The 20,647-nt window shown below is 43.8% G+C and overlaps 1 protein-coding gene across 1 annotated transcript; it reads left to right on the top strand.

Annotated features, from left to right (window-relative positions):
* Positions 1–218: 218 nt before the first annotated feature.
* On the top strand, positions 219–16,738 carry PPP1R36 (protein phosphatase 1 regulatory subunit 36; the record flags this gene model as incomplete). The annotated part of the gene is made up of 11 exons (XM_080344611.1): positions 219–227; positions 1,614–1,678; positions 2,900–2,980; positions 3,692–3,813; positions 3,932–3,998; positions 4,808–4,906; positions 8,717–8,857; positions 13,492–13,531; positions 14,813–15,009; positions 15,097–15,285; positions 16,492–16,738. The coding sequence occupies 11 exons, from the start codon at positions 219–221 to the stop codon at positions 16,736–16,738; spliced, it is 1,257 nt and encodes a 418-aa protein (XP_080200737.1).
* Between the last annotated feature and the right edge of the window lie 3,909 nt (positions 16,739–20,647).

A 20,647-nucleotide genomic window follows, 5' to 3' on the forward strand; every position in this document is an offset into this window, starting at 1 on the left:
TCCCCATTTGGACTCAAATGTTACTCAGGGAAGCTGCTTAGCAGAGCTGGGAAGGAGCAGAGCGCACAGACATTAGTCCCAGTCCACATGGCAGGCTGGAGGGGGTTTGTGTGCTGGGATCTTCGGTTCCCAGGGGACATCGGGCTGTCACCAGGATACGGCTATAAACAGAGCCTGCCTCAGCCCCAGGGCTCCTGGCCGTGTCCCAGGCAGGCGCCATGCTCACCGTGAGTCTCCTCACCTTTCCCAGCTCCATCTTGTTGCTGCTGGTCGCGTTTGCCTCTGCAGCAGCTCCCGGGGACCACGGGAGGGCACGTGGGGTGGGCAGGGGTGGGACCTGTCCCTGTGCCCCAGCCAGGGAGCAGGGTGCTGGGGACAGTCGTTCAGCCATTGTGTTATGAGGAATAGCTGAGATGTATTTTGAAGACGCAGGAGAGGTGTTTCTCCTTCCTGTGATGCGTTGGTAGGCCTTGCTCTGACACACTACCACCTTTTCTATTTTTTCTATTTTTTTTTTCACCTATTTTACTATTTTTCAATTTAATTTTTCTGGTTTTCTATTTTTCTTTCCTACTTCATAATCCCTTGTGTGTAACATAAAGGCATAGCATTTGCATGGCCTTTTTCTTCTGAGAGTTTTAAACCAGGATTAGAAAGCTGGAACTGAAGATTAGAACAGGCAAGTTGAAATAACCACTGTTTTGCCAAAGGATTAGAGCCATGGTTTCCTAATATTCCTCTCTTTGGTATAACCATCTCATGGGCTGCTGGCTGCTAACTGAAATTCTTCACGTGTTTTGTATCCAGCACTTTACTACCAGGTTTGATTGAGCAAGAATTTGTGAGAGCCTTGTGGCTGTCTGGCTGAGTGGTACGTGGCAAAAAGTCACAGAAAGCCTTGACATTTCACTTGATTTAAATTTGTAGGCAGAAGGATTTCAGCAGTAAGAGTCATTTTGCTTTAAAGGTGACCTGCAAATAATAGTTCACAGTTTGCAAGTCTCCCTTCTTAATTAAGGACTAATAGATCTTTTTTATTTCCAGGGGATTTTTTAAAAGGATTTAAAAAAAATATGTAGATACTGCAAAATGCTGTTACTAGAAGTTTTGTCCAGATTCCCCTGAAAGGTCTATCTGGTGTTTATTTAAAGTTGTCAGACTATCACGGAAGTGTATAACATACTCCATTTTTAAACAAAGGTTTCCTTTCTACTGATACTTAGTCTCTACAATTACGTAAATATTATTGAAAAAACAAAACAAATAAAAGCAATGTGTTGTTTAACGCTTGGCTTCATTTGATTTCTCAGTCTGTTTATTCACAGACAATGAAAGAACTGATGCTCCTTAGCAGACTTTAAATTATTTATTCATAACCTGAAATACATTTAAAAGGACAGATACATTTTTTTCTTTCTTATGCTGGCAACCTTGAATCTCAGAGAACTTCTATTCAAATAGCTCACACACAAACAACATCTGGGTGAAGAGCAGACTGAAGAAAGATATAGAAAGTGGCCCATATGCAGAGTGCTTGCATTATAAACACTTTGTTGGGCTTAGAACTTGAACGTAGATTTATGACATGTACTCTATATGCTATTTTTTTGCAGACGATAAAGCTAACTCCGGGTGTGTGGTACTGGAAAGATGATACTAACACACTTGAATTTGCAAGGTAAAATTTTGATATTTAGTTGCAAATTAGGCAGATTTAGGCCTTGATACAGCAGTTCCAAGTAAGGTAAAGTCAGAGTATAATGTTGTTTTGCCTGAACATGAAGAGCAGGACAATTTTTTAATTATTATTATTATTTATTTTTGATTGAGGCTGGAGCTCCGTAACGGTTGCTCTGTGGCATTTATCCCATCATGTTAATGGAGAAAATGAGAAATATGCATGGTTTCCACACTGCTCTCAAGCTGAACCCACTACAGAGGGACGGCTGGAAGAGCGTGTGGTTAGTCCTGCCCCGCGTCAGAAGTGTGTGCCACGCACTGGAGCAGCAGTGCTGGACATCAAGGCCAAATGCCACCCCAGGTGTCTCTTGGTGGCCATCCACTGAGTCCACAGACTGATGTTCCCTATTTCCAGTGTTACATATGACCCTGTACAATGGTGAGCGCTGGAGGACCGCAGACCTCTAGGGAAACTGCAGCTCTGCGGGAGAAAAAGTGCACGTAATCGTGCTTTGAATTTCTGCAGAAGCTGTGGATTAAGACTTTATCATTTAAACTATTGGGGCAAAAAAACCCGACACCCAAACTACATGTCCCCCACTGTCTTCTCAAGCGCAGGGCAGGGAGCGCGGTGGATCGCGGCAGCGGTGGGTCGGTCACACGCTGCCCGCTGCTGCCTGCCCGCCCTGCCGGGCATTTTCCACGCCTTTGTCACCGTGGAGTTGCTGCTCACCTCTCCCCTGGTGACACGGCTACTGCAGGTGCCTTTCATGGTCCGTGTCTCAGCAGCTCCAGCCAGCTTCTGCCTTGGGCTTGGGAACGCTGCTGACTCTGCCCAGTAGCTCTTCAGGGAATGGAACCAGTTTCCCAATGACCTCTGCCTGTCTCTGCCCTCAGCCATCTCAAAGAAAAGCTCTGGAATGGAGCACTTTACATGCAAAATCTTCCTAAAGCCACTTGAGACACTGATTGCTTGAAGGGGTTATATGGCTCAGTCTGTATCGTGGTAGGAGACGGAGCAGGAAGCCCCAGGGAAGCCCCTTTTTGCTTCTGCATTCTTGAAAGCAGTGTCTCATGTGGACATCAACCACAACCCCAAAGTTTTCTTAGTGTCAGAGGCCAGAATAGATATGCCTTTGGATCATGGGATGTTGACCTCTTTGCACTGGTTCTAATAACTTAAAGTCATGCTACTTCATGCTCATATTCTATATTTCAGCTCCAATACAGCAACTGAGGAAAACCTTAAGGACGGAAAAAATATTCACTTTCAGGAAATACATGTCAAGACATTAAAGAGGTATTGCAATTCGGCTAGCCTAGCTCAAAAAGAAACAAGATGATTTGGGTGGAAATATTTTCCTCCATTGTCTGAGGATCATGTCTGAACAAAACACATGAATGAGGAAGCCAGCTGCCATTTCAACGGGGTGGATGAGTGGTCTGAACATAAAAACAGAGCCAGACATGCCTGCTGTTGAATGCTAGCTCCGGCACTAGCCTGGTATGACATGGTAAAGTCATTCAGCATCTTTGTTGCTGTTTCCAGATCGCTCAGAATGAGGTAATCATTCTCATCTACCCTAAAGAGTATTGTGAGGTAATTAATTCATCTGTGTAAGGCACTTCAAAGATTAAAGTATTATTATTGTTATTATTATTATTATTATTAATTTTATAAATTCACAACACGGTATAGTTGACTTTCATCCATTACTGAAAACTTCTTTGATCTAAATAATATAGTCACAATTTATTATATTAGCAACTAAAAGAGCAACTTCAGACGCAACCTTACAGGTGAAATGTCCTGTTTCTCTCAACATCCCCAGCCTGTTTTGTGCTTCTAATAGTTGAATGTTAGTTCAGGACACCTGCCAAACACATTTCACTGCCTGTCCCTTTGAAACTAACTGCAATGAAGTGACTTCATACCAGGTAGATAATCTTAATATTCTCAGACTGAAATTAACACTGTGTCCTTAAATGTTATGTGTTGGTCAACCACTAGCATCTTCCAAGATGACTGCAGTGCAACACTCCCTGAAAAAAGGCTGGCTGACAGAGAAGAAAAACTGTATATGCTGTCCAAGTGGGAACCACATGAATATGTCACTTTGGATGATGTCAAATGTGAGTAATTGCTGGTGTTCCATATCAGCAAGGCGTCACCCATACGAGTGAGAAAGCTGTTCCTACTAACAGTAGCATTTTTGAGGAAACATTCTTTGTCTTCTTTGTATGTTTTCAGATGCTGCTTTGCTTTTGAATCAAGCAAATAAGTCACATCTCATGCTATCATTTGCAGTGGTTATGAGGTATGTCATTTAGAGTTTGTTTTGAGAATTATGTGTGTGTAGTTGGTAGTGGAGGGAATAGAGAAGAAGAATATGAAATATCAGAGGTTTAAAATCTCCTACGTGTGGGGTTTGGTGGGAAACAGTACCAAATGCATTTCATCTTTGATATGTGTAGAGAAAAAGTCCTATCACATATTTGAAACCCTTCCACTCTGTTACCTAAAAGAAGCCCAAAACTTGGGCCTAAATATAAAAAGGTTGTTATCTGTCTTAGCCTAAGTTAAATTCCATGTTAGCCAGTGCATCCACAACAACTGCGTGCACTGGGAGTGCTCACACACCTGGGAATCTGAGCTGCCTCCCTGTGCTGCCGCTGCTCCCCTCAGAGATACAGGGCTCATGATTTGCTGCTGTCACTCACCAGCATCACTTCTCTGTAGGCTAAAACCGAGGAGGCAGCAGGTGGAGCATTATATCTCAGAGGCGCAGCCCTGAGATCGCCAGGGCCATTTACTGGCTGCGTTGCCTTTGATTTAGCAATGTATCTGTAGATATTGTTGAGCCTTACCCATACTGGCCTTTCAGAAGAGGAGTGGTGTCCGAGTTATCCGCCTTTTCGTTTGAATGTGAATGACTCTGTTAGTAGCTCTCTAAAAGCCTTCCAAGTCTTGGTGTGGGGCAGAGTGCTTGCTATGAATAGGTCTCAGCCATAGAGCAAGTATTTGGTATAATGCAGGCCCTTGAGCAGAGACTTTGTTCTTTTTCATAGTGGTGTCCATATCTGCAAATCTGTAGACTTCATAGTGACCTTTCTACCTTCCATTTAGGAATGAGAAACTGGATGAGTTCCTCATGGCCCTACTCCTCTACCTATCTTTCTACCTGGGAAAAACTGCCATGGAAAAGAAATGCAGATCCTTGACTTCGTGAGTACAAGACTACAGGTGTCTAAATACCCAGAGCTTGCCCCAGCAAATCTGGAATTACAGGACAGTCTTTCGTGTTGGAATAATTGTGCATATGAGCAAGGACTGCTTGCTTAAGCAAAGATTGCATGTTGGCCCAATACCTGCATGGAAGGCTAAGGAGAAAAAACCCTCGATCTCACTGTTTTTGTACCCCATACTCTTGCCTTCTGTGCTCTCCGGGGTATAGGCTCCTTTGACTATGTAGAGACAGATTTTCTGGGAGGGTTTGAACCCTGCTTTGCCCCAGTCTTGCCCTGAAAGGCGTGTACTGCTGTTCATGTGGCATGGCATCACCACATCTCCCTTTCATGATGGTGGCTGGATCCAGTCCTGCTGCAATGGGGTCACCAAGTAATTTGGATCCTCAAGGTAATCCTGCAATTTGAATAAACCATTGCTACTACAACCAACGTTAAATCTATGTGAGCGCCGTGGATTGAATTACCATCCCTTAATGCCATTTCCCAGTAATAACATTAGCAACCAGTCATTTCTGCATGCAATACAGAGCACCAAATAGTCACAACTGAGTCTGCTGGGTGTGAATTTGTTCTGTGGGCCACATCGCTTTAAGACTGCATTTCTAAATACTTTGCCAAGCAGGTTCAGATGACTCTTAGGTGCTAGGAACATGTTACAACACGAGGAATATATGCTAGGAAAGCAGTTCCCAAGTAAGGGTGTGTGACCACACTTGCTGCCTTGCAGAGTTCAAGTGGATATGCCAGGGGAATAGTTTAGGAGCTGCTGTGTTAGAGGGTTATATGCCTTGAGAGAAAGCATTGCAAAGTTAAAAACCACGATTGTAAGAAACTTCAGTGATTTTCTGGAGTCTATAATAGTCTCTGAGCATTGATTCACCATGTTCTTAAAACACCTACTTAACAATTAAACACTTGCTTCACAATTCATGAATCCTCAATATAAAGAAGGGCTGATTTACCTGGATTGAAGAAAAGGCTGTTGGAGGATTGCTGGTCTTAAGGAATTGATTTGTCCTACATCCACAGATTGCCAAAAGTTTCTCTCATTGTGCAAGGAATAATTCGTAAATAAAGAAAACCATCAGTGTAGTTTCATACACCAAGGTCACAGAAGTAGTTGAGGTGCTCTGGGCTGCAAATTACAAAATGATCCCCTCGCTCTTGGCTGGTAAAGGAGAAGGAGGCCACTCCATGGGCCATGACGTATCAAAATGGCTCACATCATCTACTGGTGTGGCAAATACAGAAACAGACTAAAACAAAGAGGAGTTAGGACCTATTGCAATATAGGGTTATGTTCCCTGCATCAAAGGTGCTCTAATTAGTAGGCATCAGCTATAAGCACTGGATAAATGCTGCCAGGAGAGACTTTTCAGTGTGTTCTGGCATGCCATGCTCCCAAAGTGACTCCTGCCTTTTGGTGAGAAACGTGTACTCCACTTCTACAATACTGTTTTATTTAGATTCATTGCCTCCCCAGAAGGGAAGTGCCTTGCTTGTCAGGATTGCCTGCATGCAGTCTAACTTCAGAGAAGCTTAAAAAGGAGACACTTAACATGCAGAAGCAGGAATTCAGGATATTGATCTACTGAAGTATAAATATAAGGAAGGAAAATAAAATCACATTAGCTGACTTGGAGGAGCAGGGAGATATTAATCGTAGTGTGAAGATCTTTCTGACATTGTGACTTCTTTCCCTCTTGAAAATCTCCCATTTCCTTTGTTATCCACCTGTCCTAACTCCCAACCTGATATGTGCTATACTTCAAATCAAATGTAGCAAGGACTGTCTTTTCCCTCCTGTTGAGTAAAGTTCTGGAATTGTCTTCCACTACAAAGTAGTGGGGACAGGCAAGAAAACTACATTTTTCTGAAGGTGGTGCTCCGTGAGCTTGTGAAAGGGATTTTATAACTACATAATAGAGTCACAAAGACAAAATTACATTTGTGATAAGAACCCTTGTGATATGCTGATATGCTGATGTATTTGGGACAACGTGAAAGAAGACTGCATAGCCATTTGTTTTCCTATATCTATGCCACATAAATCCCATGCTCAGGGCTGTTGCTAGTGCCCTGCTCAAGAAGAAAACTCGCTCCCCCTTCCTCCAAGATATAATTTAGTGTCAGAGGGTTTTGGCTTTCCTGTGTAGCACTGGCTATGTGCCACAAGTAGAGACAGACTGGAGGCAAGACATGCCGGTACCACTTCATGTTTCTTGCTAGTGGCACCTATAATTTGCTCCCAGTTAAACGGGCAGACAGACTCCTTGGAGACAGGGCTTGGTGACCTGCCTAGTCCTTTATCAGCCTAATGTTCCTACATGACAGACACTTCCAATGGCTGTGCAGTCCTGAAGCTGCTCTTCTTGCAGACCCTGTGTGATAAACGCAGTAACACAGAAAACAGCGCTGGTGATTTCTGCTCTTAGTTGGCGTGTTTTGGGGTTCCTGCCATTTGGACTGTCTGTGAGCTCATCTGCTGGGAGTACTCTTGTTCAGAGGGAGACTGTCTTGAACCTAGACCATGTAGAATTATCAGTGTCCACAGTGCCTCAACAGAACATCTAAGACCATCCTGGCTTCAGCAGGCATTACTTCTGTGCATTTAACTTACTCTGAAAAATAAAGTATTGAAAGAGTTGCCATGCAAGAAAGTCAGGATGAATCTGGACATCTTTGACTTCTTGTGACTTTATATTTTGTTGATGCTTTGCTGATTCTTTGTAAATCCAAGCCTGAGGCTTTCCTGGCTGCTTCTAAGTTCAGGAAGGTTTTATAACTAACTTCACAAACAACTGACCAGTTCTCAAAAGCGGTGGCCATGAGGCATTCTGCAATATTCACCTCTGAAATATGTGATTCTAAGAACAAAAACTCAGCAGTGGTGGATGAGACATGACTGGAACAAGGGCTATTATTTCTGCCCTGCATTTTCTTTCCCCTTTAGTTTCTGTCTGTTTCTGCTTCGAACCCTTTCATGTCTTTTGACGAAAATCTGCTGAATTTTATTAGCCATTATCCTTGAGAAGCCTAGAGTAATTGTTCTAATTTATTAAAGTGGGTTGCGTAGGAAGCTTTAGAGCTGGAGGCCATCAGGGATAGGACAGATAAGAAAATACAACAGCTCTACTGAGCGTGGAAGGAGGCTGGTAACTTTCAGGCCGGCAGTGCTCCCAGGCACCGGCAGACAGTCGGGTGGATTACAGGGGAAGCAGAGGAAATAGAAAGCTCTTTGGTTCGGCATTTCCTTAGCGTTTGATCTGAAATGGTTTAAAATACAGGCTTGTGGTGTCAGCCGTTCCTGTTTAGTAGAGGCAGTCCCAACAGCACTTCGTGTGCCTTTTTGAAGAGAAGTTAAGTGCTGTCTGTGAACGAGCCAGACCCGCCGCTCCGGGCTGCTGGTGACAGAGCCTGCACATGGAGGTACCTAAATGCACCCCCAGGACTTTTATGTAGGCTGCAAAAAGGGTTCATAAGCTACGCAGGATCAAAGACAGCAACCTGACGGGTTGTGGGCATGCACCTTATAAGCTGTGTGGAGCAAGAGAGTCTGTCTGTGCCCAAGCCCCAGGCCCTGTGTTCCCAGCGGCATCCCCACACTGTGCTGGAAGCGTCGGAGCCCAGCCTTGCTGCAGAGGGGTCCCCTGGCAGTGGTGTCACACAGCCTTGGTTTATGTGTCTGAAAACCACGCTCACTTCTTGGGAACAGTCACTCTTTCTACCACCCCTTCTGTCCAGAGAACCTTCCCTGAAAACTTTTTTCCCTTTTTGTTTTAAACAGGACTATGGTGATAGGAGGGAGCAAAGAAATGAAGGATGTGTTGACGCAGTTGGCGGTGTCCAGGACTCACCTTGCTGAGGTGTACTGTAACTTTGTCCTCGGACGAGGCATGGCACAGCATCAGCACACACCTGGTGGAAAGTAAGCCAAGGAAAGCTTTCCCTTCTGGGAACCCTCACTATGCCAAGGACCACAGCAGCCCAGGGCCAAGGCCCCTGCCGAGTGACATAAGTGAATGTCCAGGGTAGCAAATGTCTTGTGAGCAAAGAGTCACAGAGGGCTAAGGGACCATGAGACACATAAGTGTCCTGATGTCCCTGCAGTGCCTGTTAACTAACTCCAAAAGAGTTTCTGGTGAGCCGTTGCCAACTGAACAGGCCACAACAAGTTGCAGCAGAGCGCTGGATACCAGACTGGAAAGATGCAGCCCTGGTATGCAGAAACCTTGCTAGATATACAGAGCAGGAAACTTTGATGGGTTCAACATGAAAGCCAACAGGGCACAAATCAGTGCCAGCCCTGAATCTTACCCCTGACACTTCCACTTACTAAATCTTGAAATCAAATGATTATGCACTTGCTGGTTGCCACTGATCCCTGCATAGATTTCCTCTTATGCCAAGTCTGAGATAGCATCCGACTAATTCAGCAAATGAAGGAGATCGTGTTCCTGAAGGGCAGCAAGTGAAGGGAGTAGAGACAAGAAGAGGTTGTGCTTGAGCATGGAAAGTGCAGGACTCCTACCTTTGAGTGGGGAAGACAACACATGGCTTTTTCAGGGCGGTGGAGATCAACTACTCTTCAGATGCAATGGTCCCAGCAATGAATGGAAAGGTATTTAGTTCCCATAGTGGGAATTGGAAAAGAAATTGAAAAAGGCAGGAGAGGATGGGAAGGTATTTGAAAAGGCAGATAAACTAGGGAATTATGAGGACAAGAAAAGAGGAGTTTTAACAGGAGATGAAGGTGTTGTGGTTTAACCTGGCCTGGCAACTGAGCACCACAAAAAATGGTTGGTGGGAGGAGAACGTAATGACAGAGACATCATACACTGCGCTAGTGTCAGGGACTCTTTCCTCAGCTATGTATGTTCCCGCACAATGTTTTCTTTCTGCAGTAGAAAGGAGCTGGCAGTCCCCACCCAGCACCCCAGTCCCATGGGATCCTCTCAGAGCAGTTTCAGGCAAATTTTTTGAGTCAGGTGATGTGAAACTGCTGCCAGTCTCCCAGAGGAGTCACAAACATTCACCTGCCTTCCTGCAACACAGCTCCAGGCAACTTTGCTCCTGGCTGGGGTGGTGGAACCTTGCTTTCCTTCTAATCAAGAGAAGGAAACCTGTGAAATGATGGAGTCAAACGGGAGCTGAAATTGCTGTCCCAACAGAGCTTTCATTTCAGTGTGCCCCATCCCACAAAGTGCTGGACCCTAAGAATTAAGAAGGTGTTCCCTCTGTGTCCTGGCACATCGGTGTTTCACTGGGAACTCCTGGGAGCAGCCGTCTGCACCAAATCCCTGTTCCCTCCCACGTTCCTGCCGAGTAAAGACATCCTCTTAACCTCCTCACTGTTTGGACAGGGAGGTTGGTGACAGCATTTCATTATTTCTGCTGCATGGCCCTAATGTCTGCATTTATGAGACTCATTTGGAGGAACTTGTCACAGAGAATGACTTGGATCCCAGAACTGGAAGCAACTGGATAAAACAGCCTGTCATATAGCTGAGTAGTGAGCTCTGCTGCCTCTTCACTCACTTGTATTTTCTGGTGGATGGAAATGTGCAGGATTAGAGACAAGCAAGAGGTCCAGTGGCAAAAAACCCAGCAACATGGGAGTGAGAGCAGAGAGCTGAAACAAGAAACTGTGTTTAATATTTCTGTCACAGTGTGGGTTAGAGGCTGGCAGTGGGTTGGGATGCTGGTGTCCAGGCTCTGAGAACACAAAGGCTGGAAAAGAGCTCTGTCTTAAAGCCTTTGTTGTGTAAGGTGCTGTATGGAGACCTCAGTGAGTTACTCATAGCAGAGTGGTGGTAGCTGACTACAGCTGACTTCAGAATTGGGCTAATGCTGAGCATGTTATAATATATGGCACTTCCCATACCATACTGCAATTATATAAATATCTTCTTTTTCAGGCTGACACAGTTTTGCCTTAAATGTTATCTGGATCCTCCCAGACCATTATATGAACTGCCAAAACCAAGAGCTTAGGGACAGAACTGATTAACACTCTCAATTATCAAAGATGGTTAGGAATTTTTTGAGCACGTGTGTTCTTGGATGGAAAAGATCCTTTGTCAAAATAGAAACTGTGGGGAGGTATACTTTTGATGAATTTTTTTAACTTGAAAAATGTTTAGATTAAAAAGATGGGAAACTATTGATAGTGTACCACCTCCAGTTTTACTATATTTTTTTAGAACCCAGCTATGGGTTACTGATGAAGTTTTTGCTTTTCACTCCAATTCACCATAGCAACATTTTAATGAAATGTTACACTATGTTGGTAAAGTGCTTTCTCTTCCAGATCTGCCAAATGTTTGTATGTGTTCATATGGAATTATTGATTCTTCATGTAAAGGTTTCCTCTGAAATCTTAAAAAGGGAGGCTTGGATAGAGAACATCTTCAACTTAACAATTTACATGATTTGTAAAATGCAGCATTAAAATCTAATCTTGATACTATCCCAGACTGGAATTTGAGAGAGTTCCTCCAGACCTGTTATTTGTGTATGTTAGCATTAGTCCTTTTGTGCCTCCAACGCTGAGGAAGGAATAGGTGTGTCTGGCTTTCTCCTTTTAAGTTGATGGAGGTTGTGCAACCTTTCTGTGGTGCCAGTTTCCTTATGGGCATTTGTCATAATGGGAAAAATACAGCATGTTCCCAAAGCTGCATGCATCAGTGGTGCAAATATAGTCGACCCAGCCGTACTGATCCTTGAAGCTGGCTTAATCCGTGGGCAACTAGAGTCATGGCTGCTGTGGAGGGAGCTGCTAAATGGCACAGGAGCCATTTCTCCCCCATGTACCCCTATGCACAACAGTAGTTCTTGTAGATGTTTGAAGCCACTCTCATTTTGCATCCAAGCCCCATACTTACTGCACTGTCTGCCCTTGGCTGTGCTCCCCTCTTTTATACGTGAACTCATCCCCCGCTTGCCCCCCAGCTCTGAAAATCAATATTACTGTATTACTAGAAGACACGATGCTTTTTGCTCACTCTTTCTTGTTTCTCACAAGTCCTGTCCTGAATCTTCTTGCAAGTTTGTTGTTTTCCTGGCCCTTTCCGTATTTTCCTAGGTAATTATCAGCTGTGCCCTAGACATGGGAGTTGCCTCCTAGTTTGACACTTATTTTAGGAAATCTTCTTTCAAGCAGGTCTCTAAGGTTAATATCTCACTAGAGGGAACAAAGCACTGGGAGAAAGAAGGGTGAAGACCCCTGGCCTTATTTCACTCTATTAGTGTTATTTTCCTTTTCTGGCCTCCACATATGTTTCTCTGCACAAGCTGTATAATGTTAAAAGGTGGGGTTTAAAAGCTAAAAGTTGGGTTTCATATTTAGGTTTAAGAAGCTGGCGTCACTTTAGACTTCTCTGCTCTAATATTCTCAAGACAGAATACTGCGCTTTACCAGAATTCATAAGGAATTAGAAAACATCAGAGTCGGTCTGGGAGTTCTACTTTGGAAAACACAGCCATGCCATGCTTGCAGAGTCAAGCTTCTTTTTCCTTGCACAATGAAGTGCCAGTTGGATTATGGCTGGTGGGAGCCAGGTAGGGAGATACATGGTCTTCTTGATAAAAAAGAAAGTCAGAAGATGGTAAACAGAGCTATAGGGCTGAAAGGTGTTATCTTCATGGCCTGCCCTGCATTGATGTTTCTGGTGTGATGGCAGCTAGGGATATCTTAGATGTGTGTAACGATATTATCAGGAAGACAAGGGACATTTCAGGAGTTGGTGAGCTGATGCAGAGACAGGCTTTCCTGTGCATTTGCGAGAACCAAGCCAGATCTGTGGAGTTCTGTAGGCTAGCAGGGAAAATTTGCTTTCATTTCCACGAGGGTGAGTTGTACTGTCTCCAGGAGAAGTGAGTGGCTGCTGAGATGTGTGCATCACCCTCTGCTTTAATGGCCATTTCCATAATGGACAGTCATTTGGCTTTGCGTGAGAATCCCTGGGCTTAAGTGGGTGGCCAGAGCATCTCTCAGGCTTCCACTGGGCAAATTGCTTCTCCTTTAACAAAGGCCCTTTGTTATTCTTGGGCATGTTTTACGTTTCTTCTTGGAGATACATCAGGCATCTCCTTCCTGGTTTTCAGATTTATTGTCTCAGCATTGGCCTGGCTTTGTGCCCTTGGTAACTCTGCTTGCTGCTCTTCCAGTGATGTCAGGAAGAGTTTTTTGTTGACTTCAGTGGGAACTGGGTTAGGTCAGTGCTGACCACTTTTGAGAGGCCCGTTCAGGGAGCTCAGTCTAGATAGCATAGCAGGGGAGCCTCGCCTGCTCATCACATCCAGCTTTGTTCTTTGTTAGATTTAATTAGCTCAGCCATACAATATTCTGCATTTTCTTCTTCTGAGGCAAAGCAGAAGTCCTGCTTTTCTCTTAGACAGTGGGTCTCCGCAAGCTAGTAATGAGGATCTACTAGCAACAACTTTATTGGGCTGGTGAAATGCCAGCTTGGCATAGCCCCATGAGTCATATTCAATGCTCTCTTCAGAGGACTGAAAGGGCAACTGCTGCTATTAATTTTGTGCTCTTGTTCACTGCCTTAGGAGAAAAACATCATGGAAGAAAGATCGGACCTTCTTTGAGGTAAGAAAGACACAAAGATAAATGGAGAGTGTGACTGAGTGTCAGCCCAGAGCATGTCCCTCCCTTGCACATCCAAATGCCCCTTTCTGTTTTGGTTCCTCCAGTAGTTTACTTGCAGGGAAGAGTACCTAGAATAAAATTTTACCTCTAGGGCCTAGATATCCCTGTAAAATACCGTCTCTTTGCCCTTCAGCCCAAGTCTTTTCCACTTAGAGCTGGGGAGTTTCAGTCCCTCTGTGGCTTTTGGACCCCAGGCAGTTCCCACCACAGCCTGAGGTCCCTCTGGGAAGTCTGGTCTATAGACTTCTTCTCATCATTGGGCTCACAGTTTCGCCTCTGTAGGTAAGAAATTTTACAGCCTTATTGTATTTCCATTGCCCTTGTTGATGTTTCTAGATGCCAAATAGCTCTTCTGGCCTGCAACACACTGCTCCACCAGCCATTTATGAAACTCACTATGTAGCAGGGCTTCAGCAAATGAATACAAACCACCTGGACCCAAATAATACTTTGTACTTCATAAACTGGGAAACCATTACTTGGAAAAGGGGAACTGTAGATTCAATTCCATGGATACACAGAAGTCCAAGAGATGCTATATTTTCAAGGACAGATTTAGAGACTTGATTTATTTGGAGTTGATCCAGCTTATGCTAAGGATCACAAATGTTAAATACGAGTGAAAAGCTAGATTATTATTTTTATAATCAGCAAGCAGACATGCGGAGGTGGGATGCGATGAGTTCATATTTGATGGTAATATTTTCTGTGATCATAATGCCATCATCAAGGGTGGAGATCATCTTGTCTACCTGCAGCTGCCCAGACAACAGCTGTCCAGTCAGACCATGCCCTTGGGCCATCTTGACAGCCATCTCAGAAAAGAGGAGCTCAGCCAGAGGGTGAATTGTTGCCTTTTGAGATAGACGTGTGTGATAGGAACCCCCACAGAATGACTCATCTCACCAGTCTATTTCCATTGATTATTGAGGGAAACTGGGTGGTGATCTGAGGTTGTCTCCTCAGTTTCCAGCAGTAAGACTAAGCCAAATTGGCCAGAGTTGAGCAAGATGAAAACCATCTGCGCTAACTCTGTTTCTAGCCTCATCTGTCTGCACACCTTTAAAAAAACAGTCCTTTCAAATCTTCACTGCTGCATGGTAAAGTTTGATACCAAATGGTTGCTGGCGTCTTAATGGAGTCACACCAGTCTGCACTCTGGGGCACAGTGGGCCTCTGGGCCTTTTCCTAGTGAAAAGGGGCTCTGTGTTTTCAATTTAGGGGTTCTACAACTTCTCCAGCTATGTGGCTTGGCTTGTGTTCAGACGGAAGCACTTCCAACTGATTCGGGAAGAAATTGGCAGGCTTCTTTTCTCTGACATGTTCAATCCCGCTTTAAAAGACCGGAACCATGTTGACTCGCAGAAGGCAGGAGATCGGACCACTGCTGAAAATACAGAGCAATTGCCATCTCCGAGGTACACATTCGACACACTGGTGAGTCCTTAGGGAACCTGCCCTGTTCTAATACACCGAGGTAACACCTTTATTTGTTTTCTTTCAAGAAAAGTCGGTGCCAAGCACCATTCCATAAGCACCATGATTAACGAGCACTCACCGATGCTCCGCACGGTGCTGCCCTTGCCGAAGGATGGTGCTCAACACCTCTTTCAGAAACACGACTCTTGGGACAAAGACCCTCAACCAGGCACCTATGATGGCCCATCAGACTTCTCTGAATTGTTCAATACCAAGTAAGAGGCTATTTCTCAGCAGAAATAGATTTGATAGTGCAATGAGGAAAGCTGTTGAACATCTAGCTCTTCCTCACTGGGAGAGGGAACACTGGACTGAGGATTTGGTCTACACGGGAGTTAGAGAGGAATAGGAGTGTAGGTCCTGGGAGACCTGAGGGACCCTGAAACTTGCAGAGGTAACACTCTTCGTTAACTGATGGCAAAGCAGCTATGGTCCATCGTAGCGCTTTGTTAAAACTCAGAAGTTTTCTGTGAAAAAATATGCTTTAACACAAATTTGAACAGAAGCAAAATAGGATTTTTCCTCTCATGATTCATTCAAATTTCTTATTTCTTCTTGACTTTTAGTTTGTAATAATGTTCTGGTCAGACATTACTGATGTACTTTATTCTGAAAAAGTAACTTTGTTGCTATATTGTACTTTAAAAATATATTTTCCATTGCAATATAAATAGAACCTTTTCTTCTGATTGATGGTAAAAATAAAATCTTTCAAGCCTGGGTATGCCATACAGAGGAATTCCATTTCCCCTCCAGTCATGATTAACAACAGTATCACTATAGTACTGCAATATCTCATAAAAAGGACCACTGTAAATCAGTTTCACTTTGTTGAAGTGCATGTAAGGTTCCCTGTATGATTTTCTCCCATTCGTCTTCTTTTTCAGCCTGGAAATTAGAATTTGATTATTGCCTTCATTTGTCTGGATCTTCCAGGGTTCTGAGAACCTAATGAATGCTACAGTACTGTACATCCAAAATGTTTGGACCTAGCTCCAACACGTGACCAGCGAGTCCAGTATTTCTTGAGAGTGCGAAATTTGCTACCAATGCACATGTAATTGTTTGGTGCATGCTGTGGAAGCTGGGCACATCCTGAGCATTTTGGCTTTGCAGCTTATGCAGAGAGTCACGTAATTCACATGTAACAGGGCCAACCTTTCCAGGGAGCGCTGAGGTTCACTTGGACATCTACAATTTATGTTGTGTGCGTGCACACTGCAGACAGAAACATGACATGATGTGCAAGGTGCTGAGGGTTTAAGCATGGTTATTTATTTTTCCCTAGGGGAGAGCCACTATTCTCTGCTAAAGGAGGCAAGGTTCCTTGCTGGTTTACCTAGAAAACATTACAAACCTCCTTTCTGCTGTTTTTCTTTTCTTCATGGTGTCAAGCAGATTAACATGATGTTTCCTAACAGGGTGGGCATCATTGGAACTCATGGTAGTGAGTTAAAATCATTAATGAGCAAGCCTGTTGGGATGACGGAGGAGGATGAGGAAGAGGAAGAGAAAGAACAAGAACAAGAAAGAAAAGACAGTGATCTCTCCAACCTGACAGGTGGCCTGAGTTTGCTGTCTCTGAGAAATCCCCGCAACAGGCTTCACAGCCGGAGCACTGTGGTGTCCAGACTGATGGAAGAAGCTGACTGTAATCAGAGCAACTAGGAGAAGTGGTATCTGTGTTGAGTGGCGTGGTTTCACATTGCTGAGTAAATCACTTTGAAATTGCAGCCTAAGAAGCCTAACTCATTTGTCCAAGTGGGGTATTTAGCACACAAGTGCCTCAACTGGGTGACCGGAGACCTGGGCTGTAATTCCTGGTTCTGTCCCTAACAATTCCCCCTTCATCTTGATACCTTCGTTGCACCATTTCTGATAAGATTATTTTACTGACTTATTTTGGGAAGTGCTTTGACACCTGAAGATGAATATGATAATAGATTTTAATGTCAACCCTCTTTTTCCAAAGGATTAGTAAAGCAACAAGGAGCCATGACTTACTCCAGTATGAAAGTTGCAGAAATTTTGCTTTTGAAGGAAGTTACTCTGGAATCTTTAATATATTGCGTTTACTTTTATGTTTGTTTTTTAATTTCCATCAGGTCTTATTTCATTCTTGGATATAGCTACTCTAAATTGTGACTCATTGTGAAATAAGTAGAGCAAAGAGAAATGCTGTTATTTAAAATATCTATCAGTTCTTAATTTCATTTTGTCTTTTTATATATATTCATTTTTATAATTGCTTTAATGTGATTGGGAAAGTAGTTCTTAGATGTGCAAACTTAAAATATACAGTTGGGATGTCAGTATCTTGAAACAAAATTAACTCATGGTAAAGAAGTGGTATCATTTTACCTATAGGACTATCTGTACATGCTAATCATTAGCATTGGGAGGAATATTTAGGATGAAATCCTGACCTTATCAGAGTCAGTAAGAATGAATGAAAAAATAATGGGTGATTAAAGAGTGGAAGAAAACCAAAACATTAATATTTTCATCCTTGCTAAGAGGAGAAATTCCACATATTAGTGCTAGTTTGGAAGGTTTTCAGCAAAATATCTTTATGCTGGATAAAAATAATACAATTTTTCCTTGAAATGCGTGGTTTAGTTTTTAAAAGAATGAAATTTTGCAGCACAATTATGAGAAATTTCCTTCTTCTGTGGTAACCAGTAGTTGAGGGACTAGATTATTTACATGTGATGGCCCTGCACCGCCTTATTGAGACAGACACTTGAACTGCAGTTTCATGGCTATTATTTAGTCTCTTCACTTAGACTGGCACGTGTTACATTAAAACCTTAGTAGCACTGTGGCCTAGGCTTGGTTTCCATGTGGATGAGTCTGTTGTGTCCTGCAGTTTGTCTCTCAAGTTTTTCATTAGGCGTTAGTACAGAACAAAAAAGATTTAAAAATAACCTCTCAGAAATGTTGTGGGTTGGAAAACACATATTTTCTCCCAAAGGAGAAGAAATAGAAAAGATTTCTATTTAGAACAGTGTGAGAGACTCTTATGTCTTTCTCATATACATGATTTGTACACTCTTTATTCAAAATGAACATATTTCTATGCTGTACATTTGCATTCATTTTGGGTGGGTGGTTTGAAAAATGATGATGGGTCCTTGAGACAGTGCATGAGCTGCAGGTTTCCTGAGAGCCTGGCTGGGCCAAAGCACATTCAACTGTCTTTCCTGGCTGCATGGGCAACATCTGGATGGTGCCGCCTAGCTGAAGATGCAATAGGCGGTGGTGGTATCACTGCCTTGCAGCAGCGTGGTCTCCCTACCCAATGATGCAGCAAGATGTTCATAAAATCATAGAATCATTTTGGTTGGAAGAGACCCTCAAAATCATCGAGCCCAACCATAACCTAACTCTAGCACTAAGCCATGTCCCTAAGAACCTCGTCTATGCACCTTTCAAACACCTCCAGGGATGGTGACTCCACCACTTCCTTGGGCAGCCTGGTCGAGTGCTTCACAACCCTTTCTGTGAAGAATTTTTTCCTAATATACAATCTGAACCTTCCCTGATGCTGCTTGAGTCCATTTCCTCTTGGTTGGCTAATACTTGGAGCTGAGGAAGGCTGCAGCCCAGCTTTGTCTCTTGGTCTTGGGAGAAGCTTTTCAGTTCCTGCACTAGGAGACCTCTATATGCCAAAGGTTGGGTCCAGCTTTGTCTCTCTAGCTGTGACACCAGCCCCCCTCTGATCTATAGATTGACATCCCACTACATTACTTCTTGCAAAAGCGTCTTTTTTTTTGTCATGGCAAGCAAACAGGCATTGTATGGGCCTTAGGAAGGGTATGAGGGAAAGGTGCAGGGCACCTGCAGGGCAATGTAGCCTGTGGCATTTGCTAATAACTGGGGTTTGGGATCAGTCCCTGCAGTGCCTGGGGCAGAGATTTCACGGAGTTGTACACTTGGCCTGTGGTGGGCCCAGGACAACAGGAGAAGACCAAAGGGTGGAGCACACACTCACATATGCAGCAAAGCTCATGGATGTGGGCAAGCCTTTTGTGCCCTGTCACTTACCTGCAAGGTCTATGTCACTGCAGAGGAAGCGCTGAGCAGCTACTGATGTTGCTAAAAAGCAGTCAACAAGCTCCTCAGACTGAGAGATGATGTTCAACATGTTATATTTGCCCCTCTCCAGATTCAAGGCAGGTTCCTCACAGTCTGCTTAAGTGGGGTGGCTCCATGGGGCTACTTTCTCACCATGAAACAGTGAGCAACAAGTGGCTGCTTTCAGCACACCATTTTCCTTGGACAAAAGGCAGCTACGGACCAGGCATGGCCTCAGCTACTTCTGTCTTCACAGAGAACATGCTGTCTGGCTCACTCTGCAGGAGTTACCTGGGTAAAATCTGACGATCCTAGTGAGCCCTGGTCTAAAACCCTGTGATCATCAGCCAAGCTCTCAGCCATGGCTTTGGGTCTAAGTTTTCTGGGGTGATTTCACAACAACCTTGAACTTTCCAGAAAGGATTGAGAAATACCTTGAAGTTCTGATCCTTTAGTCAGCATAGTCTTTTCCAGGGTTGCTTTCTCAGTGTTAAGTGTCTGCTTCTTCTGAGGTAAAGTACATCTAACACAGACAACTCATGCTTGTTTAAGCATGTAAGCAAGACCTGGCAGCCTTTCACACATGACAGTGAGTCATCCTTCCAGTGGGAAAGAGTGAGTCAGAAAGGGCAGTGGACAAGCTTTATTTATCAGTCTCCTGTTATTTGGCCCAGGAGAATTTACCCTGAAAAACCCACCCCTGTTAATGACAGGCAGAGCTCAGACTTGTATCATACAACTACTGTTTGCTCTTTGTTTTGTTTTGTTTTGTTTTCCCCATAGGTTTGCACATAGTTTTGTATCAGGAAATCACAGCAGGTTGGCCATTTCCATGAATTTTTATTTTTTAAAGGGGTTCTGAACGTGCCAGCTCTATTGGCATAAGTCGCCCGCCCTAGGGTTACCATAAAGAACACAAACTCAAATGCCTCTCAGCGATGCAAAGCGCTTGGGGGTTCTGTGCAACAGGGTTCATAGAGTTCCCATTTACTTTATTCTCTTAGGGCTGCTTTACTCAGAGCCTTAATTGAATGCTGCTAGCATGTCCTACCGTCTTGACTGGCTTTTGATTATGGTTCTGCCACTTGTAGGCTCCATATAGGGTGTGTCAGGCTTTCCAGTGTATCTATTTTCAGAAGTTATATTGCTCCGTTGTAGAAATTCACGCCAAGCAGAAAGTTGGCAAGAAACGTTGCAACTGGAAAAAGAGACAGTGAAAAAAAAATAAATCTGCCTGATAATTAATCAAGGAAGTTCTGCCCTTGGGGGTTTCAGGCATTGCAGCTGGGACAGACAGCAGTGTAGCAAGGGCAGCTGTCTAGAGGTGGGGTGACCATAATGAGTAGTTGAGTGTCTTGAGCTATGGAAAGAAGCAAAGTAAGCTCAAGCCCATTCTACTCACGTTGCAGGTGGCTTTGGAGCAGTAATCTATGAAGGCAGCAACCACGTCGTTCCAGGGGTATAGGGCTCAGCAAGTTCTCTGTGAGCTGGCATGGTAGG

This window comes from Nesoenas mayeri, assembly GCF_963082525.1.
Source record: "Nesoenas mayeri genome assembly, chromosome: 5".
NCBI lineage: Eukaryota > Metazoa > Chordata > Aves > Columbiformes > Columbidae > Nesoenas > Nesoenas mayeri.